The 26,582-nt window shown below is 45.7% G+C and overlaps 10 protein-coding genes across 10 annotated transcripts; 5 read left to right on the top strand and 5 right to left on the bottom strand.

Annotated features, from left to right (window-relative positions):
* Positions 1 to 1,410: 1,410 nt before the first annotated feature.
* F4817DRAFT_319136 (uncharacterized protein) lies at positions 1,411 to 2,454 on the top strand (the record flags this gene model as incomplete). Its single annotated transcript, XM_049301017.1, has 3 exons — positions 1,411 to 1,489; positions 1,734 to 2,078; positions 2,219 to 2,454. The coding sequence occupies 3 exons, from the start codon at positions 1,411 to 1,413 to the stop codon at positions 2,452 to 2,454; spliced, it is 660 nt and encodes a 219-aa protein (XP_049155848.1).
* Positions 2,455 to 3,774: 1,320 nt separating this feature from the next.
* Positions 3,775 to 4,277, bottom strand: F4817DRAFT_319135 (uncharacterized protein; the record flags this gene model as incomplete). The annotated part of the gene is made up of 2 exons (XM_049301016.1): positions 3,775 to 4,109; positions 4,205 to 4,277. 2 exons carry the CDS (start codon positions 4,275 to 4,277, stop codon positions 3,775 to 3,777), a joined length of 408 nt encoding a protein of 135 aa, XP_049155847.1.
* Positions 4,278 to 9,794: 5,517 nt separating this feature from the next.
* F4817DRAFT_227898 (uncharacterized protein) lies at positions 9,795 to 11,344 on the bottom strand. Its single transcript, XM_049298891.1, has 2 exons — positions 10,547 to 11,344; positions 9,795 to 10,129 (listed from the first exon to the last, which is right to left on the bottom strand). The coding sequence occupies exons 1-2, from the start codon at positions 11,112 to 11,114 to the stop codon at positions 9,903 to 9,905; spliced, it is 795 nt and encodes a 264-aa protein (XP_049155846.1). The 5' UTR covers positions 11,115 to 11,344; the 3' UTR covers positions 9,795 to 9,902.
* Positions 11,345 to 11,561: 217 nt separating this feature from the next.
* Positions 11,562 to 13,327, bottom strand: F4817DRAFT_227889 (WD40 repeat-like protein). The gene is made up of 4 exons (XM_049298890.1): positions 13,069 to 13,327; positions 12,968 to 13,004; positions 12,311 to 12,868; positions 11,562 to 12,237 (listed from the first exon to the last, which is right to left on the bottom strand). The coding sequence occupies exons 1-4, from the start codon at positions 13,069 to 13,071 to the stop codon at positions 11,867 to 11,869; spliced, it is 969 nt and encodes a 322-aa protein (XP_049155845.1). The 5' UTR covers positions 13,072 to 13,327; the 3' UTR covers positions 11,562 to 11,866.
* Positions 13,328 to 13,339: 12 nt separating this feature from the next.
* On the bottom strand, positions 13,340 to 14,475 carry F4817DRAFT_347679 (uncharacterized protein). The gene is made up of 2 exons (XM_049304585.1): positions 13,832 to 14,475; positions 13,340 to 13,778 (listed from the first exon to the last, which is right to left on the bottom strand). Exons 1-2 carry the CDS (start codon positions 14,199 to 14,201, stop codon positions 13,735 to 13,737), a joined length of 414 nt encoding a protein of 137 aa, XP_049155844.1. The 5' UTR covers positions 14,202 to 14,475; the 3' UTR covers positions 13,340 to 13,734.
* Positions 14,476 to 14,751: 276 nt separating this feature from the next.
* F4817DRAFT_227862 (Septin-type guanine nucleotide-binding (G) domain-containing protein) lies at positions 14,752 to 16,447 on the top strand. The gene is made up of 3 exons (XM_049298889.1): positions 14,752 to 14,982; positions 15,094 to 15,656; positions 15,710 to 16,447. The coding sequence occupies exons 1-3, from the start codon at positions 14,871 to 14,873 to the stop codon at positions 16,037 to 16,039; spliced, it is 1,005 nt and encodes a 334-aa protein (XP_049155843.1). The 5' UTR covers positions 14,752 to 14,870; the 3' UTR covers positions 16,040 to 16,447.
* A 229-nt stretch (positions 16,448 to 16,676) lies between these two features.
* F4817DRAFT_319130 (guanylate kinase) lies at positions 16,677 to 17,453 on the bottom strand (the record flags this gene model as incomplete). The annotated part of the gene is made up of 3 exons (XM_049301015.1): positions 16,677 to 16,934; positions 16,998 to 17,317; positions 17,444 to 17,453. The coding sequence occupies 3 exons, from the start codon at positions 17,451 to 17,453 to the stop codon at positions 16,677 to 16,679; spliced, it is 588 nt and encodes a 195-aa protein (XP_049155842.1).
* A 1,987-nt stretch (positions 17,454 to 19,440) lies between these two features.
* Positions 19,441 to 21,485, top strand: F4817DRAFT_227796 (glycoside hydrolase family 72 protein). Its single transcript, XM_049298888.1, has 2 exons — positions 19,441 to 19,874; positions 19,929 to 21,485. Exons 1-2 carry the CDS (start codon positions 19,566 to 19,568, stop codon positions 21,060 to 21,062), a joined length of 1,443 nt encoding a protein of 480 aa, XP_049155841.1. The 5' UTR covers positions 19,441 to 19,565; the 3' UTR covers positions 21,063 to 21,485.
* Positions 21,486 to 23,915: 2,430 nt separating this feature from the next.
* F4817DRAFT_347672 (uncharacterized protein) lies at positions 23,916 to 24,978 on the top strand. The gene is made up of 3 exons (XM_049304584.1): positions 23,916 to 24,469; positions 24,533 to 24,640; positions 24,699 to 24,978. Exons 1-3 carry the CDS (start codon positions 24,307 to 24,309, stop codon positions 24,872 to 24,874), a joined length of 447 nt encoding a protein of 148 aa, XP_049155840.1. The 5' UTR covers positions 23,916 to 24,306; the 3' UTR covers positions 24,875 to 24,978.
* Positions 24,979 to 25,897: 919 nt separating this feature from the next.
* On the top strand, positions 25,898 to 26,547 carry F4817DRAFT_319127 (DNA polymerase delta, subunit 4-domain-containing protein; the record flags this gene model as incomplete). The annotated part of the gene is made up of 2 exons (XM_049301014.1): positions 25,898 to 26,314; positions 26,374 to 26,547. 2 exons carry the CDS (start codon positions 25,898 to 25,900, stop codon positions 26,545 to 26,547), a joined length of 591 nt encoding a protein of 196 aa, XP_049155839.1.
* Between the last annotated feature and the right edge of the window lie 35 nt (positions 26,548 to 26,582).

Raw genomic sequence — 26,582 nt, 5'->3', positions numbered from 1 at the left:
ACTATTAATATAAGACTATTCAAGGTTGTCATTAAAATCGTTCCTATTTTATAAGCCCTTAACCCATGTGTATGCTTACCTGGTTAACCTATACTCTTACGTCAATGATATAAATAATGCCTCATATTTATCATTACATCTATAAATTGAAATAAGTCTATACACCACCTATTCTTTAACCTGGTTAGCATTCTAAGAGTAAGTATAAGTGCGTGTGTAGCAAAGAGTAATACGTATCTCACATTCGTCAAATAATATACGGCGTGACATGTACGTATATGTAAGTAGTCAGGACGTACATGTAAGCACTACTTTGAGATATCCTCCGCTCAACCTGCTTAGATAATATAATCCGATTCCTCGTGACCCCTAAGGCCCTAGGCCCTAGGCCCTAGGCCCGCGGCTAGGGTTGACAGCCACGTCCGCGTGCCTCATCGCCTATCCAAGCGAGTTCAGAATGTTACCTGTCTCGTGTTTTGTCGGATAGCTAAGCGAGAAAAAAAAAAGATGTTAGATGATACCTTAGTAGACAGTAAATTTAAAAGTACTTAGTATAGATTTAAAATATAGAGGGCAGAAATGAAACGTGCCGGCAAGACTCGCTAATGGAGCTCGCCTAAACCTTCGGATCGTCGAAACAAGAAAGTAGGTTGACGAAGACGATGCGGGCACTAGGTGTTCCCATTGGCGTTCCCCATTGGCGATTAAAGGGAGAGGGCGGCTGAGTGTAGCACGAGGGAGTAACCTTGAATAATAAATGAAGTACCTTGGCTTAAGTACCTTGGCTTAAGTACCTTGGCTTAAGTACCTTGGCTCAAAAGGAGGGTCGGTAACTACGGCCTACTACGGTACTGCCGGAGCGAGAGATTGGTGAGATTAGGGAGATTGGGTTGGCTGCGGGTTGGTTGCGGGTTGGTTACCCCACAAACCACCCAAACCTTCCCCTCCGAAATGACCCCTGTCCCACTGCGGGAATCCCTGAAAGAGATGCACTAGAGCGCTGCGAGATGCAGTGTGCGCAGGTGCAATGGTGGGGAACAGGTAGGTAAACAAGAAGGTGTAGTATAGAAGGTACATAACTATATGTCATGTAATGCCATGTAATGTCATGTACCTAGGTAATTGACTAACTACCTACAGCAGCCAAAATCAGGTGGTTCTTTTAGAAGGACCTTTGGGTGGCTCTCGTACTTGACCCCGTGGCCCTCTTTCCCCCGCCTTCTGTCTTCTCACCCCCGCCTCCCATTCTAGCTTTCCCCTTGGATAAGGCCTTGGATAGCCCTTGGAAGGAGAATATGGAGCCCCTTGTGAGCCTTTTGCCCCCACAATTTTGACGATGAAAGGTTTCTTGTCTTTCTCCAACTTTCGCATTCTTCGTCCTAACTTAATATCTCCATCCTCTTAGTTTCAATGGCTGAAAAACAGATGGATCAGTCCCAAGCTCGTCGACGACGACGAGATGGATCTTCAGGTGTACAACAGCGTTTGTGTACGCATTGCGGACGAAGCTTCAAGAGGTCTGAGCACTTGGAGCGCCACGTTAGAACCCGTTGGTTACCCCAACCCCAAATTCGACGTCCCTCGATCTGCACAACCTTGCTCCACCAAACCTCACACCTTTTTTTTTTCTTCTCTATCCCCTTATCGTGCCCTTTAAATCGTATCTATATGGTCTATATGGTCTATATGGTCTTCTAGAAAATGTAAAATGAATGCTAATTTCCCACTTACAGACACAAAGGAAAAACCATATGTCTGTCATTGTGGGTCGGCCTATTCTCGTCGAGATCTCTTGACCCGCCATCAACGTATTACACATGAGACTTTGTCGCCAAGGTCGCCTGATGGCCCGCCGTCGGAAGACAATCATCAGTTGGCCGCGGCCGAAGAGGATCCTCCTTCCGAGGACCCTATTTCCTCTGCCGCATCTATTCCGGATATGAATATGAACCACAATATTCAGCAGCACCACCAACAACAACAACAGTATTCAAATCCGAACCACGGTTTAGCTATTCACAACCAGGCTGTCACCCAGCCCTACCAGTTAATCACCAGCCAAGAATTCTACCCCAATGGTTAGTTGAAAATCTCCCGCTGTTCCACTCACTCATCTAAGTTACCTACTACTCAGCCGAATTGAGTAGCACCAACTTTAATAGACTGCCCCCGTGTAGCTAATTCTTTATCGCATTGCTAATTCTCTTCTACTATGTAGGCCAGCACTATTCCGGGTTTGACCATTTCCAGGAAATACACGGTTTCCCAGACCCGGTCAGTCTACCTCCGGAATGGAGTCCATATCTTCATAGTCCGGGCCTAGAGCAAGATATGGTGGATCCTGCTTTACGAGGCTCGATGGTTGACGTATCGTCGCCTCTTTCCAATGAGAATTTCTCGGTGCACGGCTACAATCCTTGGATGTCACCGACTGCTCAGAAATGGGGCAATTAAATGAGATCCGTTCCGGAACAGCACGACCCACTCCGAGCTTTGATCGTTATTCCGAATGATAACGAATCTACCAATTTACCACCCCGCCCTTTTCGACACCTTGTGGCATCATAGCCGTTTTGGTCGTTTAGGGCACCTTATATATGAATGGGTGCTGTTGAAGCTACACTTGAAAACAGTGGACCCAATAAATGACAATGCGCATCTTTCTAGAGGCAGATATATCAAATTGGTGTGGGGAGGTGTTTTCTTGTCACGATGATGGTTTCAATTGGCAACGAAGGGCACCTGTGACGACCACGGATCAGTTGCTCCTCCAATATGCCTACGTCACCTCAATTGGAAGATATGACAAGTATGGGGCAAACTTTGTCCCCCCATTCAATTTTCACACCTTACTTCGTCCACATCTTATGAATATTGCCTACAAGGCTTGTACCCATATTGGAGCGATTTAGTCGCTCTTCAGTACCGCTCGGATTTATGAGTGGTTGATCACTCTACGTTCTCTGAAGAACGGGAATTACGATGAAGATTGACGATACCCGAGCATTATGCTCTTAAGCATATCACAATGAGAGCAATACCTTACCTAAGGGATTAGTAACTAGCTAATAGCTGTACAATTGAGGCACATACTGGCCATTCAATATCGCGTCTTCAAGTCCTAGACATTTCCCTCCTTTCAAACCACTTACCTACAGCTTATTCGGTTGTCTTGCCCATATGGCATATAGTTCACAGAACTAGATATATAATCAATAATATGTGGATGGCAATCAATGTCATCTGTTGAATTATATACGTGTACAGATTGGTTGTAAATTGTGACGGTTATTGTTGCAGATATCCAGCTCTGCCCTAATTCTACTAGCTATAGTCATTACGTCGTGTTTTACTCATTCACCTAACAATCGCAAATAATAAGCATACCTAGGTAAGTAGGATGTTGATTAGTGGATAGCCGCACCATAGGATCATCATGGCTTATATTCCAATCATAATCCGCTTTTTACTGCCTTTGACGCCTGATTGAACTTTGCTTTTCATGTTTATGTGCGCCCGATGAATTCGGGCTTCGTCTTGGATTATCAGTATCAGTCTACATCCGTACGCCAAGGGGTACAATAACCCTAGGTGATCGACTTGTAGTGGGTATTTCTCGAACGATGGCTGTAGTTAGTGGAATGATGAATGCTCTGTAGCCTGAGACATTGCCATTTTAGGTATATCCATAGGAGCAAGCTGGGCTGACGTTCAACGTCAAAGGCAGCCTCCTGTCGGATAACTGAAGAGGCGAAACTCGTAATGCGTGCGCCATTAAACAAGCCATGCAGACTGAACCAGCGATTCAAACCTGCAGTCGCGCACTCGGACAAGATCGGGTGGTCGGCTGCACGATGGGATAACTACCTGCGTTGTTAACCAGACATCAATCGGCAGAGCTGAGGTGAATTCAAGTGCCGTCTCAATTTCGTGGGGTGCAGCGGTAATGAGATCCAGGACGACGATTCTGGTTTCTGAAATTCGGTATTCGGGCTTGACAAATACGGCGGCGGTCACAAAGTTCTGCAGGAAAGTGACCAAGGCGACCCAGAGAAGCACGACACCGAATCCTTTCGCAGGAAGCTCGTGTGCAGCACTGAGACCAATTGCTGCAGAAGCCCCAGCGATCAGAGCTCAATGTATCTCTGATTTACTGCGGTAGCGAGCTAGAGGTGCCAGTGGGAGGAGTTAGAAAACGACGCACAGTGAAAAGAATGTTGTAGGTATGCCTCGTACGTCAGGAACGCGGCGCCAATGTGCTGTAGAGTCGTTACCATTGGACCATGATGTAAAAGGTCTTAGCAAGGAATCGTGACCTCTTTTTTTTTTCTTTTTCTTTTTCTTTCACACCCGCATCTCGTCAGTGAAGTGCATTACGAGAGTCCCTCCCTCCCCCCCGCACTCGTGCATATAACTTGCTCGGCTAACCCCTCCCTGATTCGTGGCGCGGCCGTTATCTTGTACGAGCTCGGGAGAATAAGAATGTCCTTTTTTTTCACGGGCGGGCAGTTCGGTGAAAAAACCTCAACCGTCATTCCGTACCTAGGTAGATAGGTAACTAGGGCTACGGCTACTAGGGGCCAAATCGAGAGAAAAAGGGAAAGATTAGTCGAGAATCGAGAAGCGGGGGGGTGGTAAAAATACACTATTAAACATACATACAAACGAATCGAACCCGTCATCTCGCCTTCGGCAGCCAAGACTCCGCATTCCTTCAATCTGAAAGGGGGGGGGGGGGAAGAATGGGGAGGAGGGGTGGTCACCTTTTCCTTTCCTTGGGTACGTTAGCGTTTGTGGAAACAGAGGAAAAGGAAAGTGCGGGGACCGAACGGGGAGCACCGGTTCGCCCATCCGAATCGGCCCCGAAAATGAATCGGACCGGGGACGCCCATTTTCTGGAAATCGACATCGACATCGAACGTACCTACCTGCGGCCAAGTCAAGAACTGGGGGGACCAATCCGGTTTCGCTATTTATTTCTAATCTGCTGCAGCCGAATCTCAACCGAATCATAAAACTCCTAACCTATCATCTTATCATCTCTACCCCCTGAAAAAAAAATAGAGAAAGAGAGAGGGAAAACCCGGGGTCGCACAAGATTTTGCATCTCCGGAAAGGCCTGTGCCCGCGCCACAAGAACCGCTGCCTGCTGCTACTGCATTGCGTTTTTCACATCTGATATCTACGTAATCAACGTTACATCTGGAACGTACATGGCGAATAGTATACATGTATACCGCAATTGGCCAATCAAGCGAATGTACGTGCGTAGGCGCACCGTTGGTATTTGAATTTACTTTTTTTCTTTTTTTTTCTTTCTTTTTTTCTACGGAAGTAGTTTCCGTGGCACATTTGTGGACCGGATGGACCCTGGGGAGGGATGCGGATTACGGAGCGTCGAGGATATATAATATATATACCTACCTATATATATATATAAGAGGTACCTAACTAATGTATGCACATCATGACACGGCGTCGCTCGCTACCAAAGCCGCCATATGTCTCGTGTAGCCACATGGGATAACGGCGTGACATCCAAGGGATTCGGATAGAATGCCCTATTAAGCTGAGGCTCGGAAGCCTGCATGCATATTGAAGGTCTTGAATAAATTGATGGCTGGGGCTAGTGGAATCTTCCTTGGGTTGAGCTTTGGCTGTCTGGACATAGATGTTGCCACTTTCTTTCGGTGGCATGTTATATGCCGAAGGTGGAGCGTGTTCCGGTATATACCTAGAGTTAGACTTAGATATGAAATTCCTATAGGTACTACGATACTCGCGTAGAAGCCATAAGCTACACGTAGTTACCTAGCTTGGTATATGAAACATGATTATTATATCTTCTAGTTTCCTCTGAGTGCTCACAGTCACTAATCGAGGACCAGTGGTTTGAACAACCAATTTCTTTGTTAATTATTAGTGTTAGTCTATAGTTAAATGCTCCCTAATAGACATAAGGCCTTCCGGGGCAGTAAGTTGGTCATCTGAAGGGTTACTCTTCATAGTTGAAGAAACTATCTTTTACTATCTTGAACCAGCCAGACGACCATTCCACCTTCAAGCAAACCCTTAAGTTAGCTTCCTCATAGACTATGTAGTACTTTCCTAAGACCACCAGACACTGGCACCACCGAATTTGCATTTGCTGGCTCGCACTTTAAGACACATCCATTCTTCCAAATTTCCAATACGTAGCTTTGTCTTGATAAAGTCTTAGCATGTTCTAAAGGCTGCGTTAGACAAGCCAGTAGCCGCACCACAGGTGTAGCTTTGAGTGACATGTGAGGCTTATGAGATCCACGGAGGGCGAAGCGGATCCAGCGCGAGCCTCGTTACTAGCCTTCAAGGGCCTGATTGTTGGGAGGCTAGAAAATATTGAATCCCGCAGTGCGCTCGGCATTCACAGCTCGATGGATTTGAGAGTGCGAAATCCCATGCCAACCACCATGATTGGGGATGGGAATGGGAATGTCTTCGTTGATCGATATTATGCCCGTTAGCTTATGTACGAGAGAGGAAGTCCATTAATCCTTGCCGCTCGATGTTAACAGTCCATAATTTAGTGCTCGGCTAAGGTATATGTAGTTTGTAGGTATTGTCACCCGAATCGTCACTCGGGTCGTCACTCGGGTCGTCACTCGGATCGGTGCTAGAATTGTCGCTGTTGCCGTTTAATAGGATTCCGCAACCAGCGATAAAAGTTTAGGCTTTAGGTTTCCATCTTTCTCTGCCCACCCAATATCCTGGGATTCTATTTCCTTTAGAGCTCCGTTCCAAAATAGTATGTGTAGGTGGCCCGGGAGTCAAGATCTCGACAGAGATTCGATCGAGGCAAGAATAATTGACAGTCCTCCTTGTGTAAGAATGCTGAATAGCTCCGTTAATGCCGTTATGCGATTCATTGGTAATTAGGTAGCTTAGGCGGCTTATCGATTCCATCTTGTCACAGAAGCCCAGCGTTGTGTGCAGTTGTAGTATGTCGCTTCCTCCTCTTTGTGATGGTCTCAGTATTAGTGTCGTTAAATATTGCACCTGGTTGAGCTTATACCAGATTTGGTGTGACAAGATCTCACAAAACCATGCGACGTTGGCGGTCCAGAACAAGGCACGACCAACTCACTAATTGAAGCTGCTCTAGAATAGAAATTTTGACCATCTGTCCGAACATGTTCGTATATTTGCCGTCGATGCGCCATAGCAAACTTATGACTGTAGGGTCGAGTTGTCAGAGAGGTCCCCAAGGATCTCGGACCTCGATCTTTTCTCCTTGTTGCCAAGTCAAGGTCTCCAGGTAAAAAGGTTGTAAGGGCCATGCTCAAGTCAAGGGTTGTGTGTTATGTGTCGGCTTCTTTAGGGGGAAGTTGTCTTTATGGGGTAGAAGTCTGTAAACGGTGGCCGAATGATGTCAAACTAATCAGGTGAGTTAATAACGATTTCTGGAATAGCAGGAGATTGGGTCACCGTGATGGTAGCCACGGAATTGGCGGTCTCAGGCTAAAACTTACCTCGAACGGGATCTCTTCATCAGGGCCGATGAGATAGGCAATACCCATCATGTTTCTTTCTTGTACGCATGACCACGTCCTTGAGAGGCTATAAGATACAGTATTAGTTCACATGTCTTTCATAGCCAATAAATAAAGGGACCATACTATAGACCATGGATATACTTCCTGGTAATGCGTCCAGAATATAGGCCATTGCAGACTGTCTCCTCGAAGTCCAATCGGCAGACTTGAGGATGTCGACCGTGTTGGGGAGTTATTTCTCTAGTGGATGATTAAAGTTGCATATAAGTCGTATTCTTGTTATTCGGATTCATTGTCTGCAATCACTTGTTAGTATGATTGTTGGAGTGACAAGGTTAATCTGATATTACAAGTGATAAAGTTGAACGAGCAATTATTGAAGCAAAAGGAGGAAAAGGGTACCATGAAAGAAGGAATACCTTATGTTACTTACTAGACTTTTAGGATAAATTGTGTTAAGCAGTTATTATAGCTGTTTGCGCTAAGTGTGATATGGTAACTATTTCAATAAACGTCAGCGCCTAGATTAATAACAAAGACAACTCAGAGAGTAAGTTGAATAGGAGTGATAGATCATAGCAATAGGGTTTATTGTCATTGGACAATAATTGCTTCTGGGAACAATGAGTTGAAGTGATTAACATTAATCACTGCAAAGGAGAAGTGAATAGAAAGCAGGGAAGCCCGGGTTGAGAGGAGAGAAGTAGCGGGTGATAATATGTAAAATGCATTGGCAAAATATGGTAGTGCAACGGAAGAGGCGGATCAATAACGCCAGGGTACAGAGATGAAATGAAATGTATCATTCTTAATGACTGACAGTTTGAAAATGTTGAAGGAAGTGCACTGGCTGATGATAGAAGCATCTGAAGGACTTACTAATAATTTAGACGCGTCTAAATAATATCTCGACGCTTGAGTATATTGTAGACGGCACAGCCCACCACCTGGGCGGTGATTTGGGTCCCTTGTAATGGTAGAATACAAAAGGTTCAGTGTTGGTACTTAAAATAATATGCGGCAGTTGTTTTGGTATTCTCGAATACATCAAGGCTCTCCAAGGCTTAACTAGACTTTAACGCGTTTTTCATGTTGTAGTAAATAAAAATGATGCAAAGACTTGTGTTGATTATATCTTATTAGATAAGTAGAGGTTAAAGGGGTATATGGGAGTTTAGAATGTTTGAGTTGTAAAGAAAGAGTGTGTAAAGAGAAGAAGAAAGTGGGCGACCTAGCCGTCGTTAAATATACAATCTTAGGCGGTGTGAATAAAAGCCTAAGGCGGCGAAAAGAAAAATCTGGCAGATGGTTAGGCGACAACTGATTACACGACAGTAGCATGGACTAACTCTACCGGGGCAACAACGAAAGGGATCGCGCCTACCGTCCTACGCTACAGTACATGCATTTATTCCTTAGGAGACACGCGCTACATACATCAGGTATCTATCCTGAGTACATAGACTAATTGTTGGTACAGTTGCTATTGCCACTTCTAGCCTCGTTTTACGGCGCCTTTACAGTGTTCACCAATAGATTGTACCGGTGTAACAGGTCCGTGACTCCCTCATTACAGTGGTTTGGCTTTGTCATAACATTAATACATGTAGTAGCAACGAGGTCACTTCCCACATTAAGTGACACTCAAAGTAGTACTTCAGTTTCAGGTACACATAATATGTAGCGCATAATCTCAGACACCCGGAAGGAAGGTGGCCTTGCTAATTACTTTCGTCTGGGAGTCTGCTTTCTACAAGTACATCAAGAACGTTAACCCAAGAAGGATCGAAATTGTTAGGTACCTAAACTCAGGGGTAAAATTATTCTTAGCGCCTGAATAAATTGCAAATATTCTCCCAGAAAGCCAACCTCTTCACTTATACGTCAAGGGCCCCAAATAATATCAGGTCATTGTGCTGTAAAATATATCTTATGTAGCTAAGTCAAGATCTAAGGACAAAAAACATCTTTCAATATTACGGACCATAATAAGAGCAGAGCGAGGATAATATTATTTTTACCCCCTATCACAATGCTCAACCATAATGAATAGAATATATTAGCGTGCTTTTGCCCTACTGCCATGATACATGTATCGAACCTAGCTATCTTATGGAAATCATAATGAGTAACATATTCATACGTTTATTTTGTAGGGATCTGTTAGGATTCCAGCTGAGGCAAATTGGATAAAATATACCTTTAATATACGTAGTCGCGCTCTCCCGTGGTTCAAGTTAGAGTTCCTTGCGGATCAACAAAGCTGTTTCCATGTCTTCTAGGTCTACCTCGTGATAAGGTCTAAATTTTGTACTTGTGTTGACTGTGTGCCTATAGACTACAGCTCTATGAAAATAAGGTTGAGCAAGACTAGAAACTGGTCTTAGTATCTATCTTCTCGATATTAATGTTTCCCGTGTATATCATGCCCCAAGTCTTAACTCCTCCAGTAACTATCTCACCCACTTCACGGAAGCCGAAGTGGGCGTAGACATCACGAGCCCGTTCGTTGCCAGCATCTAGCCACACAGGCATGGCGCCGCCTTCGTTTTGGTCTGAAGTGAACCGCTGCATAAAGGGGACTAGCACAGCCCGAACTAGGATAATAAAAGTTAGCGGTTTACTTGAACAAAACAGGACCTTATCGGCTGGGCTAAAATGAAAGATCTAGGATATAGGCTGGGAAGTACTGAGTAGCGCCTAGCATCCAGCTAGTTCTCATCCATGTTGTAATAGGAGGATGATAGGGAGGCTGTGACATGTGGGAAGCTTGCGGGCATAGTCCTTATGTGTTACATTACAAAGCTAGCAGCATAGGCTTACTTCCGTATATTTTACAGTCAGTACCTAGGCGTCGCAATTAACGCAACAGCAACAACCAGAGAAAATGGTAGCTATTTCACAAGAAATAGCCTCCACACAAGACTAAAGAACAGGCCCAGCCTCCAGATCATATCATATCAACCAGAAAAGGGGTTAAAGGGTTAAGGGGTATACGAGTAGAGATCACTTACCAGCACCTGGTACATACTCCACCGCCGGATCCCTCGCCATAAGGCTCAACTTCCAGTATCGACCAGCACTAACGCGCTCCGCAATAGGATACAAATGCTCATGCATTAGCTCCGTGACTCCATCCACAAACGCCTTAAATAGCGGTCTCTTCCCTGACTCTGCTGCCGTTGACACATCTATGCGGTGCGGGTCGCCCGCTCGTGCCGGCTCCCAGCACGCCACTGCCGCAAAGCCACCAGCTTCTACTACAAACCCGCCCACAGCTAACTTGGTCGTGAGCCGTGTGATAGCTGAATCGTACACCATGCGCTGCATAGCGGCGAGATCGACATCCTTGGTTGTCTGGCCTGGAGGTAGTTTCTCCCCTTGGAACATGACTGTCAGGGGGTCTGTGGCTGAGGCCCGCGATACGGCGCTTGCAAGACCTTGGATGTATCGCTCGGACGTGCCTGTGGTTACCTCCGGAAGTACCGTTGGCTTGCCCAGCTCCTGTACGGTAGTGGGTGATGTACTTGGCAGTTCCGTAGGAAACAGTGCCGTTTCTGTTGTTATTGGGGTGTCGGCCATTGCTATTGTTAAGGGACTATTAAAAGTTGTGGAAACTGAAAGAGAAATCGTAGCAATTATTTGACCTTGGCTCTTTTTTATATCTTAATCGAGTTTATCGTGATTCACAAGATATACAAGCAAGCTTAGGGGAGGAATCGCGCCATGTTCTATGTAGATGAGAGGGAATGTTCAAGGGATGTTCAAGGGTATTTGACTTTGAGTCACACCCCATACCGACTTCGGGAACAAGGTTCCTTCCATGTTTATAAATATAGCACTCCCTACTTCCTGTAGTATAATAAATAAATCGGCAAAAAGATACCACCGCACCTTAGGTAGCTGAACTACTAATATTGGGGCTAGTTATTATACGCATGCTATGCGATATATCTCAATTAGTGTACGTTTGATGCCGTTATATTAGCTATGTCACATCTGATATTCTATTTGAAAACGTATTCATGCCTAAATTCTTCTTTGCAGTACTGATTTCTCAACTGCAACTGAATAATAGATTTAACTAGACTCACCGGTAGGAAGTAGGCTTATGGAGGCTAAAGTGCGTAGTGCGAAGAACATACATATCTCTGGTTACTGCAGCATGGATTCAGTTCTTCGTCTGGATCTTCATTTGGTTACATGATGTAGTTAGGTTTGGTTAAGCACGTATATATCGCAATGCCCTGTCGCATATACCGAGACCCCTTTGTCTTTTCCTTTCCCTAAACGCCGGCGGGGCAAATATCAAGTTAAATCCTCAGCGAAACAGTTTATGCGCCTGTAGCTTCGCGATAGAAAGTCAGGCTTCTATTTGCGCCAGCTGTGCAAAACATCTCGTTTCGTCCCGCCTTGGGTAACCACTTGACAGCCCAGAGCGCCTTGTCTGTCTCGCTGTGAGTTGCGACACAGGCGCCTTTGTCGATAGACCAAACCTTTACTTTGCCGTCGAAAGCACCACTGAGTAAGTACTCGCCCGTGTCATTCCAGTCGATAGAGGTGATCCAAGCCGTATGACCCTTCAGGTTACCTACATGCTCGCCATGCTTTGTATCATAAATGGCGATGATACCTGCGTCACCGGCAGCAGCTAGACGTGTGCTAGCTGGCGAGAAGGCTACTGTTCTGATTGGTTTGACCAGACCTATCCACCAATTAGTCCACCAAAAACAGATATCGAAAGATGTGCACAGGGATGGTTGAGAAGCAAAACTTACCTGGAAGTGAGTATTGTAGTCGGCCCGTGTCGTTGTTAAATACGTAGACAGCGCCACTTTGGTGACCGCTTGCTGTGTATTTCCCATCGCGACTCAGATCTACACAAAGCCCAAAAGAGCCAGAGCCTGGATTGCCAGTTTCGTACTCGCGCAGTTTCTCGGACCTGTCTCCAAGAAGGTCCCATACATTGACTCGTCCATCGTAGGTAGTAGAAGCCAGGTACTGGCCGTCTTCACTAAGCGCAATGGCCCACACCTCTCCAGCACTCTTTCCTGAGCCTTTCGCAGGATCTAGCTCTCCAAAGGGTTGCCATTCGGCTGTATCTGATTCGGCCAACTTCCATATTTTCACTTCTCCACCAAAACCAGCTGATGCTGCCACCTTGCCATTACGGGAGACGGCGATATGGTGGCAGCCGAGTTTGTGCGCGCCGGCCAAAGACTGGACAAGAGGGATGGAGGGTTGTGAAGTGGCATGTATATGTATAGTTGAAGAACCGCTGACGGAGAGGAGTGCTGTGGGCGTGGCAGCAAGAGAGAAGATGTCGGTTATGTGTGCTAGTAGATATTAGTATAAGTTTAGCTGAAGCTTAAGAGCTCAAAGCTTCGTGTCCGAGGTTGATTTAGGTTTAGGTTTCAAAAAAGAGCAATGCTCACCATTGTCGATAGTATGTGTTGTCAGGTATTGCTTCGACTATAAATGCATTAGCAAGCTAATATTATGGCACACGGCGTCATTTTCTATTTTCTATACATACCATTGTGTAGGTTAGGTAGCTATCGATCCATGTGGACTTGTCGCGAAGCTGCTAGGTAGAAAGTGTGGTGGGGTTGATGATGTTAGGAATATTAATTGCTGCAGACGGCATCTGCAAGTTGTCTTAGCTACCCTATGGTGGGGTTAACTAAAAATTGGAGACTTTGGCAGAGGCTTCTTCTTTCTGATAAGTACTTAACCTAAACTACGTTTCAAATCTCAAATATTATTACATCACACATCCCTCCCTTCGTTCCTTCTTTCCTGCCTTGTCTGTTTCATCAAGTCCAGCACAGAGTACATAAGGTCGATTAGGTACTGTGTATACGTGTAGGCTAGATACATACATGTATGTATTTAAGACATGTACCTGGTAGGTACATATTCTATCCTGATACATGATTGTATAGACCTGAATTTACAGCAGCTTCACTTAACATTTGACTTCGTAACCATAGCAAAAGTGAACCTAAGTCCGGTAGCGGTAGCGCTACTAATTACAGACATGCACTTAATAGACAGGTAAGACGTAACTTCGTAGAATCGTGGTTTCATTGTACACGTCTTTCACAATCAATAGGTGCCTAGGTATTTATTGTAGAATCCTTTACCCTTATACCAGAACGCCAGTGATACGCATGAGTTCTAGTTTCATGCCTGATCTGTATTATGCCTTTTGCTTGAAATCCCGTTCAAGCATGCCGCCGAGACCTAGCCATACACTAATTAGTATATTGCCAAAACCGTGGAGGGAGATAACTAACGGCCCATGCAATCGGAGCATAAAGTATGCATCTTTTTTACTCCTCCGCAGGCTGGGCACTTGTTTAATGATGTGACATCCTTCAGAGCCTTTCCTGCCATCTGCCGATGCCTCTTCTTCATGTGTGATGTCTTTTTCTTAGGCACTGCTCGAAGTATACCTTCCCATATGTCACCCAGCAGAGACGGTATATTTGAGATGGCAGCGGGGATGGCGATAGCAAGCTCGGTCACTGACGGTAGTCTCGACTCCTGCGCATATTGTGTATATAGAGCCGTTGATCGGAAAGAGGACTGGAAGCTTGTCGATGCTATCCTCGGGAAGAGGGAGGGGAAGAATGAGGCTATTCGTAGCTGCTGGAGGGCGGCCATGATCGATGACTTTAACAGGCGGATTAACCGTTGCCTTTCGGAGCGTCGTAGTAATAAATGGTCCTTCTTTCTTGGTTCCTCCGCAGGAGAATTGCCGTGCGCAAAAAAGAAGAAAAAAAAGAATGGCAATTATTGCGCACGCCTATGAAAAGTATAGTATGTACAGCTATTGATAGAAAGAGCTTGCCGTCGTCTAAAAAGTTTCTAGCGCAAAAATGGAGATTGATTGGTCGAGAGTTCCGGGCATCTGCCCATCAGCCGGCACCAAACAATGCAGGCACGTACGACTTTCAACCCCAGCTCCGATCCACTAATGCCTCTACGCACGGATGTTCATTGGCCTATCAATACTTGCCAGCCCCCTTCCCCCTTTCTTGTGGTCCCTAGCCCATGCCCAACTTGCACCTTCTTAGCGGAAATTATTGTTTAGCAAGGAAATCGCAGGGAGCAATCTAGAGAGTATCCATCCCCTTCACGTCGAAAAAAATCCCAAACGCCAACAAACCTCAACCTTCTTTTCCCCATCAACCATCAACTTCAACTCTGTCTCGCATCAGAGCTCACGTCACCACTCCTCGTCATTCGTTTGTTTCTCAAATTGCCACTAGGCTATTTCTTGGAATAGGAGTCGACATTTTATCTATTCATTGATCCATCAAGTCAGGAGCAATGGCATCGCAAACCATCTACCCTAACAGCCATGTCGGTTTCGACAGCATTACCTCTCAGATCGAGCGCAAGCTCTTGAAGAGAGGTTTCCAGTTCAATGTCATTTGCGTTGGTAAGCTATAATATCCCCTTTCAAGTTCCAGCTATCTGATAGCTACCGTTTAACCCCCTGCGGCACGTTGCCCTAGTTCGTGTAACTGACGTGTCTCGTGTCATGCAATAGGCCAAACTGGCTTGGGAAAGTCGACTCTGATCAATACCATCTTTGCATCCCACCTTATCGACTCGAAAGGTAGAATGGTACCTGATGAGCAGATTCGCTCCACCACCGAGATCCACCCCGTATCGCACGTTATCGAGGAGAATGGCGTTCGCCTAAAGCTCAACATTGTCGACACCCCGGGCTATGGTGACCTGGTCAACAACGACCGCTGCTGGGACCCCATCGTCAAGTACATCAAGGATCAGCACTCCGCGTACCTACGAAAGGAGCTCACAGCACAGCGAGAGCGTTACATTCCGGATACCCGTATCCACTGCTGCTTGTTCTTCATCCAGCCCTCGGGACATTCTCTAAAGCCAATCGATATCGTAGTATTGAAGAAGCTTTCCGATGTTGTTAACGTCGTGCCGGTTATCGCCAAGGCCGACACTCTGACCCTAGAAGAGAGACAAGAGTTCAAAGAGCGAATCAAGGAGGAGTTTGCTTTCCACAACCTCAAGATGTACCCTTACGACAACGATGAGCTCGATGAGGAGGAGCGCTCGATTAACACTCAGATCAAGGTATTTTACACGTCATGTGCACCAGGCCTTCCCTATGCTAACGAATCATGCAGGGCCTTATTCCCTTTGCTGTTGTCGGTTCCGAGAAGTCGATCATTGTCAACGGCAAGCAAGTTCGTGGACGTCAAAACCGATGGGGTGTGATCAATGTTGAAGATGAGAACCACTGCGAATTCGTCTACCTGAGGAACTTCCTACTCCGAACCCATTTACAGGATCTCATCGAGACTACTTCGCAGATTCACTACGAGACCTTCCGTGCTAAGCAATTGTTGGCGCTCAAGGAGAGCAGCGCACAAGGCCACGGCAGCAGACCGATCAGCCCTGCCGCAGACCGCGAAATGAGCAGGAGCTCTCAACGGATGACTATGAACGGTTACTAAGTCGTCATCTGATTTTCTTTGTATGCTTTCTACGAGGCGTTCCTCGGATTCAGGCTTTCCCATCCTTGCGAAAGATCTTTAATTACCCTTTACGACTATTACAATGAGCGGCTCCGATGACTAGGATGCAACATGAGAGGGGGCGACTCATTTCAATAATTACCCCGAGGGCCCCAAAAGTTTCCTTAGGATGGGATACCCAAAACTGCGTCCGCGTGGGAAAACATTTGTGGTTACGTGAGGAGGCGTATTTGAAGCCAAGGTCAGATATGTTGACCTGTCTGGGTTGTTCGAACCTTGTTATGTGTTTGTCGGCCAAGCAAGCAGTATTTCCATCTACAGTCTGGCGACGCGACGTTCTTATTATTTCCTTTTTAGTATTCCCCCAAAGCTCTGTTCATCTTCTCTAAAGCTGCTAAGATTAATCCGTGGTCAAGCCTCTACTGTACTCTAATAGAGCCCGCTCTGATACCTGATGGAATAAATACGAGACTTATGCCCTGAACACTTTTGCTTTGAATTTGTGATTTATCGGGGCCCCGTCCTATCCTGTTGGTTGGTTTATATTCCCCGGGATTATGGTCGTATTTACCATTCGATTCTAATGTGCAACCAACATTATTTCCAACTTCGCGATCTATGCTAATGGCTTGTAGATGAAGTCTTCTAACTCCTTGAATGCCTTCTCGACGTCGTCATTAATAATGATAATGTCGTGAACACCAGGTATATCGGCGTATTCGAGCTCGAGCTTGGCCTGATTTAGCCTCTTGACGATAGAGTCCTCGTCCTCGGTACCTCGACCTCGCAGGCGCCTTTCGAGCTCCTCGAAGCTAGGCGGCTTAATGAAGACATAACGTGCCTCTATGCCGCTCTTCTTAATCTGCTTGACACCCTGTTTTTATCTCTATTTAGCGATATCCTTTTTGATGATGATCTGTAGGCTCGAGGAACTCACCTCCATCTCAATATCAAGTACGACGACACGACCCTTGGCGGTCTGGTCGGCGATGGTTTTCTTAGAGGTACCGTAGCGGTTGGAGCCAAACTTGGCGTGCTCGACAAAGCCATCGGCCTGGACTAGGGCTTCGAATTCCTCGGCTGACACATAATAGTAATCAACACCGTGGGCCTCGCCAGCGCGCGGCTTGCGCGTCGTATGCGACACAGATAGAGCGAAACAGTCCTTGTGCGCGTCGAACAGGCGCTTGAAGAGTGTGCCCTTGCCTACGCCCGAGGGGCCAGAGATCACGACGGGGCGGCGGTCTTGAGGCAGCGCTGTTGCGGGAGCGAAAGGGATTTAGTTAGCGAGGCTTTTTGCCTGGGTTCGGTTCGAAATCGTTCAAGTGGGATCCCGGGACGACTGCGACCCCGACGAGCGAGGAGAGAAATAGAAACACGTACTGGAAGCCATCTTATCTGCGCTGCGGGGATTGTAGATGTCGAATTGGGCTACCGACGATACGAAGAAACGAGAGGCGGGGGAAAAGAGGATTGGATTGTTAAATGCACTGAATCTACGCAGAGATGACACCGTTCGACAGTACATGTGAAGCTGCTCGGGCCAGCTAGCGAAGGTACCTAATGTTCGGTCAATTGATGATGGACCGCCACTTTTTTTTTATTCCTTGAAGTCGCACTGCAGAAATCGGCCGGCGCAGTCCGAAGGCAGAAGCAGTGAAACCGGCAGAATTTCAAGGGCTCAGGCTTAGGTTGTTACCTTAACTTTAGGGTCCGACCGAAAAAAAGATTTGAGGCTGGTGTTGTGTTGTAGAGTTTTGTGGCTGGTGAATGCGGCTGGTGCTTGCAGTTGCAGTTGGGGTTTTGCATTAGACCTCATCCCATCTGTCATTTGGCGCCGTCTCGAAGCTAAGCTCTATTCAACCTTATTGTTACACCACAGGAAAACGGCAACTATTAACCAGCCCCTGAGACCGGGGTATCCTTAAAAAGCACCATTACGCCCCGGAATTTTTCTCTTGTCTTCTCGCAACGTGAATGGATCTTCAGGGGAATCTTAAGTGTTCGAATTGTGATTTTCACTAGTACCCACGCGCACAGAAAACGGTCCATGTTTCATCGTTTCATCATTTCCTCAACTCTACACTTGTACAACAGCCGTGACGTCGTTGTAGAACATTCCGAAACTAAGGCATCGAGGGATCAATACACAATGTAGATGATAGAAGAGACAGAAGAAGCAACACGATAGCCTAACCCTATCCCTCGAATCAGTGTAGGAAGAAAGCTTGGCATCTGTTAATAGAATACTTACCGAGTTCAGGATGCTACCATAGCCTGAAGGACGCTCGTACATCTGACAAGAAGCTAAGCAAATAATAGCCTATGTAGCAAAAGACTTGCCCAATCCATCACGAAGCAGCATCGTATTAGCCTCGTATTAAACTTCGATAGAGGGTAGGCTAGAACGTCAAGCCATGAGAAAAGTTCCCAGGGGAGTAACAAGTTCATAGACATAATTGCCCAAGATTAAATCTGATAATAAAGATATAAGCAAACAGCATATCATCATTACAAAACGCCAGTGCTGAGGGAATACATAGCAGCACATAGTGTATGACAGTCTATAGATAATACGTGTAATAAAACGTTTGACCCATTAGAAGAAGGTCGGTGAAACTATGAAATTGGTAGAGGGTCAATCTTGAACAGGCATATTTCGTTGCATAATACAGTACGGTTCGATGGTGTCATTATGCTAAACACGGTAGGTAAGCACTCTAAATAGGTGAGGAATTACAGTGCGAATAGAAAAAGAATGCATAGACTAAACCAGGAAATTGAATTATGTAGGGAACTGGGAACAGGGAACTGGGAACTGTCAGATGAACCAATCCTGGTCGGGTTATACTCCCGCTCCACTTTATGGAGCTTTCCTTGTTTGGATGGATCTCTACCCACTCAACCAGTCACAACCCCCCGACCGACAAGCTGTTGATTGTTGCATAGAGACCAAGAAAGCCCAAGAAAGCCCAAGACGCCCTAGTCAGCTAGTAAAACCCCTCATAAAATCGAGTTGACACAGGTGGGCAAGTCACTGATTGGCATCGTGTAAATGGAAGTACACTCATTATGTGTGTGTACCTATGTAACATTCGCTCATTCGCTCCTGGTTGCACCTGCAAACCTGAACCTGCCAATTATCTATCTACCTTCTCCCTCCTTCGCACCCAGCCTCTTTTGCCTCTTCGTAACTCTTTCCATCTTGTCGCTTACTTCAACTCAACTTCTCTTTCTACCATCCTCTTTCACTAATTCACTTAGACTTCCTACCCACAATCGTTTTATCTTGGCTATAGGCCTATTCTCGTCACTCTCTCAAGAACTCTATTTAACAAAGCTACCTTGTGTTGATTGTTCGCGCCTATAAAGGTTATGAAATCGACATCCCGCAGATACTAATTATATAACAAAAAAAAACCCTTTCGAGATTCTATTACCTGGAGAAACGAACCTCGCGCCAACTACGCCCATTGGAAAACACCTTTGGACAATAAAATTAATCATGTTACTTCAATCTGCGATCGTCGCCCTAGGCGGCGCAACCCTAGCGGCTGCTGTCACTCCTCTCGAGGTTCAGGGTCAGCAGTTCGTCAACTCCAAGAGTGGCAACGCTTTTCAGATTGTGGGGATGGCTTATCAGATCGGCGGAAGTGCTGGTTACGACCCAAGCCATGGGAAGGATCCTCTCTCTAACGGTGACATCTGCAAGCGAGACGCCGCTCTAATGCAGGCTCTGGGTGTCAACGCGATTCGAGTGTACAACTTGGACCCCAATCTAAACCACGACGAATGTGCCAGTGTTTTCAATGCTGTAAGTTTCAGTATATTAAGTGACATGCGACTCTAGACTGACCGTTGGCGACAGGCGGGTATGTACATGATCATTGATGTGAACTCGCCTTTGGCAGGCGAGTCTCTGAACAGCGGTGCGCCTTGGGAGTCGTACTATGCCGCATACCTTAACAGGACCTTCGCCATAGTCGAGGCATTCAAGTCTTACCCCAACACCCTTGGGTTCTTCTCCGGCAACGAAGTCATTGATAACGTCAAGACTGGTGCTACCGTGCCCCCTTACGTCCGTGCTGTCACTCGTGACCTCAAGAACTACATCAAGAACCACGCCGACCGCGCGATTCCCGTTGGCTACTCAGCTGCCGATGTCCGTGATGTCCTTGAGGACACCTGGAACTACTTCCAGTGTGCTATAGATGGTGACGAGAACGACATGTCCCGGGCCGATATGTTCGCTCTGAACAGTTACTCGTGGTGTGGCGAAAGCTCTTTCCAGAAGTCCGGATACGACACCCTCGTTTCTCTGTTCAAGGATTCTTCTGTTCCCATCTTCTACTCCGAGTTTGGTTGCAACACGCCTTCTCCCCGTGTTTTCACTGAGATTGGCACTATCTACGGACCGCAGATGATGGGTACTTTCGCTGGTGGTGTCGTCTACGAATGGGCCCAGGAGGACAACAACTACGGTCTAGCTGAATGCAATGACGACGGAACTGTTACACTCTTGTCTGACTACCACACTCTTCACGATCAGTACAGCAAAATTGACTTCAACAAGATTCAGAGCGTCAAGGCTGTTAGTAAGAAGGTGACGCCTCCTGAATGCAAGGCCAGCTTGATCAAGGAGAAGGGATTTAACAACAACTTCACCCTTCCCGCCCCTCCCCCTGGAGCTCAAAAGATCATTGACGACGGTGTTTCGCCCAAGCCATCCGGCAAGATTATTGACATCAGCGACTACTCCGTTAACCACAAGGTTACAGACGTCGATGGAAAGACTCTTTCGAACCTTGCTGTCAAGCCACTTTCGGGTGACGAAATCAACACCCCCAGCAGCAGCTCCGGCTCAAGCTCTACCGGATCCGGCTCGTCTGAATCCGGCAATGCCGCCCCTACTTTGGCGCCTCAGGGCTCCCTCTCCGCTGCCACCATCGTCATCCCGGCGATGATCGCCCTGTTCTTCACAGCCGGGTTCACGCTGTTCTAGGCGATCAGTTGAATAGTCACAGGATAATGAATGTTTGGCGTTGCACCCAGAGTAGCCGTGGGTTATGACAGTGTTTTTGACGTTTTATTCCCCCTCTTGTAATTGCTGTTTTCCGTCATAGGACACCAGGATCGAGGGCTTCGTTGTATTTTAGGTTACATATGCGCTTTTGTGCAGTACATACATAGAGGTCAGATTTGGCATTATTTTTTAAGATTGTGTGGTTTTTGTTTGAGTTGTGATTTGTTTAAGAACGACAGTGGTCCTAGCTTGTGTATTACACAGTGAAGAATATGCTTCCTTTCATAGAAGATTATGCAACCTATTGAAAGGAGGATAAGAGCTATACAGTTAAGCTTTTTAGCCTCCAGCAAGTTATCATGTATTCCTATAAATTATCCTCGAATTGACAATAGAAAATGAGAAATTACCAACAGGCAAGGAAATCTCTACGGCATGGTAACTAATGCCTACCTAGTTACATATAACCAGTACATCTAACAGTAGCCTCTATTATTTTCGTCGCTATTCCCAGTACTCATCATTCTTAGACCGACAACTTCTGCCGAATACGCAATAGAAGCCACCACCATTATCGTTCGTTTTGGGGCTGTTTATAACAATGGGGTCGCTGCGGGTAGTTCCCGCGCCGCAATTGCCATGACGCACTTTTTGGACTGAGTACTATTATGGCAAGCATTAATTAGCCGTTATTTCATGATGAATGTTATAATTCCTATGTATATGTCAACTGAATTTGTTAGGCAAGTTAATTGCTTAAAGTTTTACGCCCAAGGGGTTGGAACCGGCAAATTCAGGGGTAGGTGCCTTTCGTAATGGCTTCAGGGATAATAGGAAAAGAACCGACGTACAGTGAGCTGCTGGTGACGGAATGTATCATGGGGGCTGCCATCTCCGTCAAGCTCTGTAGTGGTACGATAGGCATCGCAAGCCGGATTGTCGGCGACAGGGACTGAGTGAACAGATCCGAAATATGCCAAGAAGCACATTGGCATCGTTCTAGTAAACTGGCTGAACTTCATCTTTCCAAACGTGATGAAAGCATTAGCTAGAATAAGAAGTAGCAGATGAAGTATTCAGTATTGATAACCAGATGAATCGGTTAGAATAATCGAAATTCTAGCAGGGAACAGGTGGAACCTATTAACCTTTTGTCCGTTAAGATAGAGATATAATAACAGGAAGTTTGGAAATTTCGCGGTTCTTCAGTTGCCCTTTTATAATAAGGCATCAAGATGATATAGTACCTATAATTCGAGCCACACACGTAATTGGCAAGGCATTTTCTGGGCTTTAGTCCTAAAGTAAACCTGCCTTGCTTGGATGATCCTGGGATCTTACCCTGTCGATGGCAGTAAAGATTCCTATTATTAGATATTAGATATAGTATTTGGGATCCAGAGGTCACACAGATTCTTTCCGTGTTCCCCAGATACGCCATGTTGGAGGTGGTGAAGCTGAAATCAAAATGAAATTCGTTGTACAAAGTCCAAGTTCACGGTGATGTTCCTTTGTGCAACAGTGGCACTTGACCCGCCTCCACCAAAACAGAAGGCTTCGTTCGCATTTGTGGGATGGTAGAAATAATAAGAGGCGCAGGAACTCTAATTACTGAAAAGCCCTCTGGGGCTCAGCTGAGGATTGGAGAAGAGTAACTCCAGCTTAGAAGCCTTACCTATAATCTCGTTCATGTTACTCTATGATATACTTTAATACAAGTTCTTAATGTAGTGGTAACTGCTACTATATAGGGTGATGTAGCTAGGCGCCTATGTAGTAGGAGAGGACATCAGCAAGGGGTGACAATATAACTCCGTTAAAGTATAGGGAACTAGGCCACTAGGTAACACTGATGTAGTTGAAAATGCCTTACCCTATGTCTTAGTAGCCCAGATATCTAATAGCTTTTATAGAATAGGTTGAGTAAATGTAGGGCCAAGCAGGGCATATGAACTGCCATCTCACGCCATAGTTTTTTGTCCCTCTTCGTCATAATAATAAGTTCTCTTGATCCCATTTGAAACACTTGCCTTTGTAGAAAAGAAAATAGGATTTTCAAGATGCCGGTAGCTTAAGGGCTAAACCAGCAAAGAGAGCTCTCCCTCTTGCGGCATTATAATGTATGAACACCTTATTGACATTTATATATTTAGGGACCGTCCAAGAAAATCTCAGTTGATTATTAATGATCGTTAGTCAAAATATTGGGATTCTAGATGAGACATCTTAAACAAAGGACACTTACAGTATGTATAGCTACAGGCTATCAATGAAGCTACTCCCATACTTTCTAGCTCTACATCTGGACACAATCTATCCAACATTTTCGAGGTTTGGAGCATTTGTCGGTTTATTTAATTTCATCGTTTCTATGAAGACTGACTCGAGTTGTTGAAGTTACATGATTTATACTCTGAAATACGATCCCACGGCGAATAGCTATTAAAGGAACAACATAAATTTAGACCTATATATAAGCTTCTCTGGTCGGTTCATTACCATTGCATGATGAAGTGCTAGGTCAGCGGTGTTATGGTCTTTAGTTCACCGGTACGTAAAGCCTAGAGACCCTCCTTCTTTAGAAAAATAAAATAGCAAGTTCGTAAATCAAAAGTTTGGAAAATAACGGAATCGGTACAATAAACATCGAAGTAATACATTTCATGCTAACCGCCTCTAGCTTCTTTGTACGGTATGTCACATTGTTGTTGCTCAACAGGATGTAGCTTTGTTAAAAATAGATGACCACCAAATAAACAATCTTCAATCAATATTTCTGGCCGCTCTTATTGGGTACAAATTCCCGAGTTCACAGCTACCAAGCTTGCTTTAGGGAAATGTGCCCTGGTCAATGTAACAGCTGACGGGTAGACCACCAACAATCCAGAGGCTTTAGGTGGGAGACTGAGTAGTGGTATAAATCCAGTCTCCTTGGATTTAAGGGCTCATTGTGTGGATGGCGGCGTGAATCCCCAGTCACCACGTTAATGTAGTAACCCGCCAGGCAACGTACAACCGGGCGACTGAAATTTGTGATACCGTCTAACGTTGTTCAGAAGAAGACGAAGACCCGCGCAGTCCATACACAGTTGCGAATCACAACGACATAGATCATGCGCGAAATTCGCAGTCACAATACAGCCCCAAACCATGCCAAGAAGTCTGATATGATTTAACTGTCCTACAACAAACCGCATTGATACCTCGGCCTCCTTTAGCCATCATGTCGACTAGGCAGCGGATCCGAGATTTCATCAGCGTCGCCAAAGACCATATTTCAGCAATATCAGGCAGATACCGCATCTCACCTGCTGACTTCGATCAGCTATATCAGCTCTACCAAAAAGACACCTCGGCAAAGGGACTCTATGAATTCATTGTTGACCGTGTGTACTAGCTTACAGAGAAGGACTAGATATATGATTTACTGACCTGGCTACCTAATCTAGATCCGATCACGCATGCTATGGCAGGAAAACTGAACAATCGACCTATTGACGTGCTTGCAACCATGGTCAGTAAGACAGCAGAGGTTTGCCAAATGGAACTTGATGCTGGTAAGTTAACGCGGACGGGAGACGATAGCACGCCTGACTGACTAAATCCTCCTCTCAGAGATCGAGATGCACCAGGATGCAGAAGTGAAAGCCGCGGCAGCTCGAGCAAAGGCAATGGCCGAAGCTAGAAGTGTGAGCGAGCACACTCCGAAGGGCGACAGGTCGTTGCAAATCAGCTACGCAGATGGCAAAATGGAGATGGAAAGCATGTCTTCTGAGACAATCCTGGGATGAGAGAAGCGGGATGAAGTAAGGGATGATACCAGGTCCCAGGGCAATGCCATGGCAGCACGAGATATTTAGCTTACTGGAAAAGACCAATACGTCATACTAATAAGACAGTAATATGTCATTCAGAGAAGGAAGTCCTACGTTAGATAATTCATGACTCGACGAGTAGGCAGTTCTTTTTACATAGTGACGTTTTCATAGGGAGTTCAGTGTTCACCAAATTAGGCACCTAGCTTTTCCATTCTAGTTTTCTTTCTTTCAGACGTATTCAATACAAAAAAAAAAAACAAATCCACCACTTCCAGTCTTAGTTACTTCCAGTCTTAGTTAAGAAGCAGAGAGAAAGAAGATGTTGTACTGGGTTCACGATGATGTGGGATCAGGGCTATTCTAATAATTTTACTTTTTTATAAACAGTTCAGTGAATAATCAGAAAGTCACTAGACTCATATCTAATCTAGCTAAAGTCATAGGCCCAATACCTCACATAGACTGCTCACTTACTGCTGGCATAGTGCCGATTAAGTAAAAGAGGGACTTCAGGGGCCGAAGAAAGACATTTGGAATGAATGGCCTTTGCATTTACTCTCTTTCCCTTGGTTTTATAATATCTAGAAAGCAGTAGTAAATATCGTACTATCGTTATGATCACCTTTAGCTCAAGTCTGGATTCTAGATTTCTAATTCTAACATATCTAAAGGGTCTTGCTATGAATAAGGGGGAGTATTTATGGATCTATGCAATTATGGAATATTGAATTAGTGAAGCCTACCTAGTGCCACGTGACAGCGCTCGGATTTCGTGTTGCCCCGCCAATGATCAGACAGTCAAGGAAGCCGTTGCCTGAAAATCCCCCACGTCATTCCACAATTGAGCCAATCTGAGATCTACAACGTCGCACAAACATCAAACAGATCTCAATACATCCATTGGATTCTATATCCTGTGATCATAGTTAAAGCACCATTATCAATTATAGTCATCGTAGTAAAGTTACTGTATTAATTCTCAATAATCACCGCAAAATGACCAATACCAGACGTTCTAGCGGCGGCAACCGCACCACTGGCAAGCAGTCGACCCTATCCTTCAATCACCGGGTTACCAAGCCCGTGCCTAAATCCGCCAAGGACTTGGTCTCTAAACCAGTAAAGCAGAGCCCGCTAGGAAAGCATGTCTCTTCCGCTCAACCGGAACCCAAGGAGGAAGAGGAGGAAGTAATCAAGGACGAAGACGAAGACGAAGAGCCCTTGGTCAAACAGCCCCATATCCAACCCGAGAAGTCAGAATCAGAGCTGCGCGCTGCCAAGGTTACCGATCGTCAAATCGACCAGTATTGGCGACAGCTAGAACGCGAGCGTATTACTAAGAGGGTGCACCAGGAGGGTCTAACGCAGGCAGAGAAAGTGCTACGATATTGGGATGTCAGCTCCCAGTACGGAGTAAGTGGTTTCATCCACCCCTTTTACGTTGCTCTACAGTTTCTAATGACCCCCAACAGCCTTGTGTCGGGATTACTCGCATGAAGCGGTGGAAACGTGCTGAAAAGCTGGGTCTAAACCCGCCGCTGGAAGTCCTCGCCGTACTGCAGAAGGAGGAGTCTAAAGGCACCCCGGGCATCGAGAAGGCGCACATGGATGAGATTCTCAACTCAACCGCTGTCGGCGCCGTCTGAGCTGTAGGTAGCCAGGGCGATGGGACTTTAGGTCT

This window comes from Daldinia loculata, assembly GCF_022478755.1.
Source record: "Daldinia loculata strain CBS 113971 unplaced genomic scaffold F4817scaffold_55, whole genome shotgun sequence".
In the NCBI taxonomy this organism is placed as follows: domain Eukaryota; kingdom Fungi; phylum Ascomycota; class Sordariomycetes; order Xylariales; family Hypoxylaceae; genus Daldinia; species Daldinia loculata.
The sequence above is the reverse complement of the archived record's forward strand: the minus strand, read 5'-3'. Positions and strand labels throughout refer to the sequence as shown.

Coding starts and splice junctions, on each gene's coding strand:
- F4817DRAFT_347679 (XM_049304585.1), bottom strand. CDS start 14,201: ATGGCCGCCCTCCAGCAGCTACGAATAGCCTCATTCTTCCCCTCCCTC. Junction 13,779..13,831: donor ATGCTCCGATTGCATGGGCC/GTTAGTTATCTC, acceptor GTGTATGGCTAG/GTCTCGGCGGCATGCTTGAA.
- F4817DRAFT_227862 (XM_049298889.1), top strand. CDS start 14,871: ATGGCATCGCAAACCATCTACCCTAACAGCCATGTCGGTTTCGACAGC. Junction 14,983..15,093: donor GTTCAATGTCATTTGCGTTG/GTAAGCTATAAT, acceptor GTCATGCAATAG/GCCAAACTGGCTTGGGAAAG. Junction 15,657..15,709: donor CGATTAACACTCAGATCAAG/GTATTTTACACG, acceptor CGAATCATGCAG/GGCCTTATTCCCTTTGCTGT.
- F4817DRAFT_227796 (XM_049298888.1), top strand. CDS start 19,566: ATGTTACTTCAATCTGCGATCGTCGCCCTAGGCGGCGCAACCCTAGCG. Junction 19,875..19,928: donor GTGCCAGTGTTTTCAATGCT/GTAAGTTTCAGT, acceptor CGTTGGCGACAG/GCGGGTATGTACATGATCAT.
- F4817DRAFT_227889 (XM_049298890.1), bottom strand. Junction 12,869..12,967: donor AACACATACTATCGACAATG/GTGAGCATTGCT, acceptor AATATCTACTAG/CACACATAACCGACATCTTC. Junction 12,238..12,310: donor ACTACAATACTCACTTCCAG/GTAAGTTTTGCT, acceptor ATTGGTGGATAG/GTCTGGTCAAACCAATCAGA.
- F4817DRAFT_347672 (XM_049304584.1), top strand. CDS start 24,307: ATGTCGACTAGGCAGCGGATCCGAGATTTCATCAGCGTCGCCAAAGAC. Junction 24,470..24,532: donor CTATGAATTCATTGTTGACC/GTGTGTACTAGC, acceptor TACCTAATCTAG/ATCCGATCACGCATGCTATG. Junction 24,641..24,698: donor CCAAATGGAACTTGATGCTG/GTAAGTTAACGC, acceptor TCCTCCTCTCAG/AGATCGAGATGCACCAGGAT.
- F4817DRAFT_227898 (XM_049298891.1), bottom strand. CDS start 11,114: ATGGCCGACACCCCAATAACAACAGAAACGGCACTGTTTCCTACGGAA. Junction 10,130..10,546: donor GGAGTATGTACCAGGTGCTG/GTAAGTGATCTC, acceptor TTATTATCCTAG/TTCGGGCTGTGCTAGTCCCC.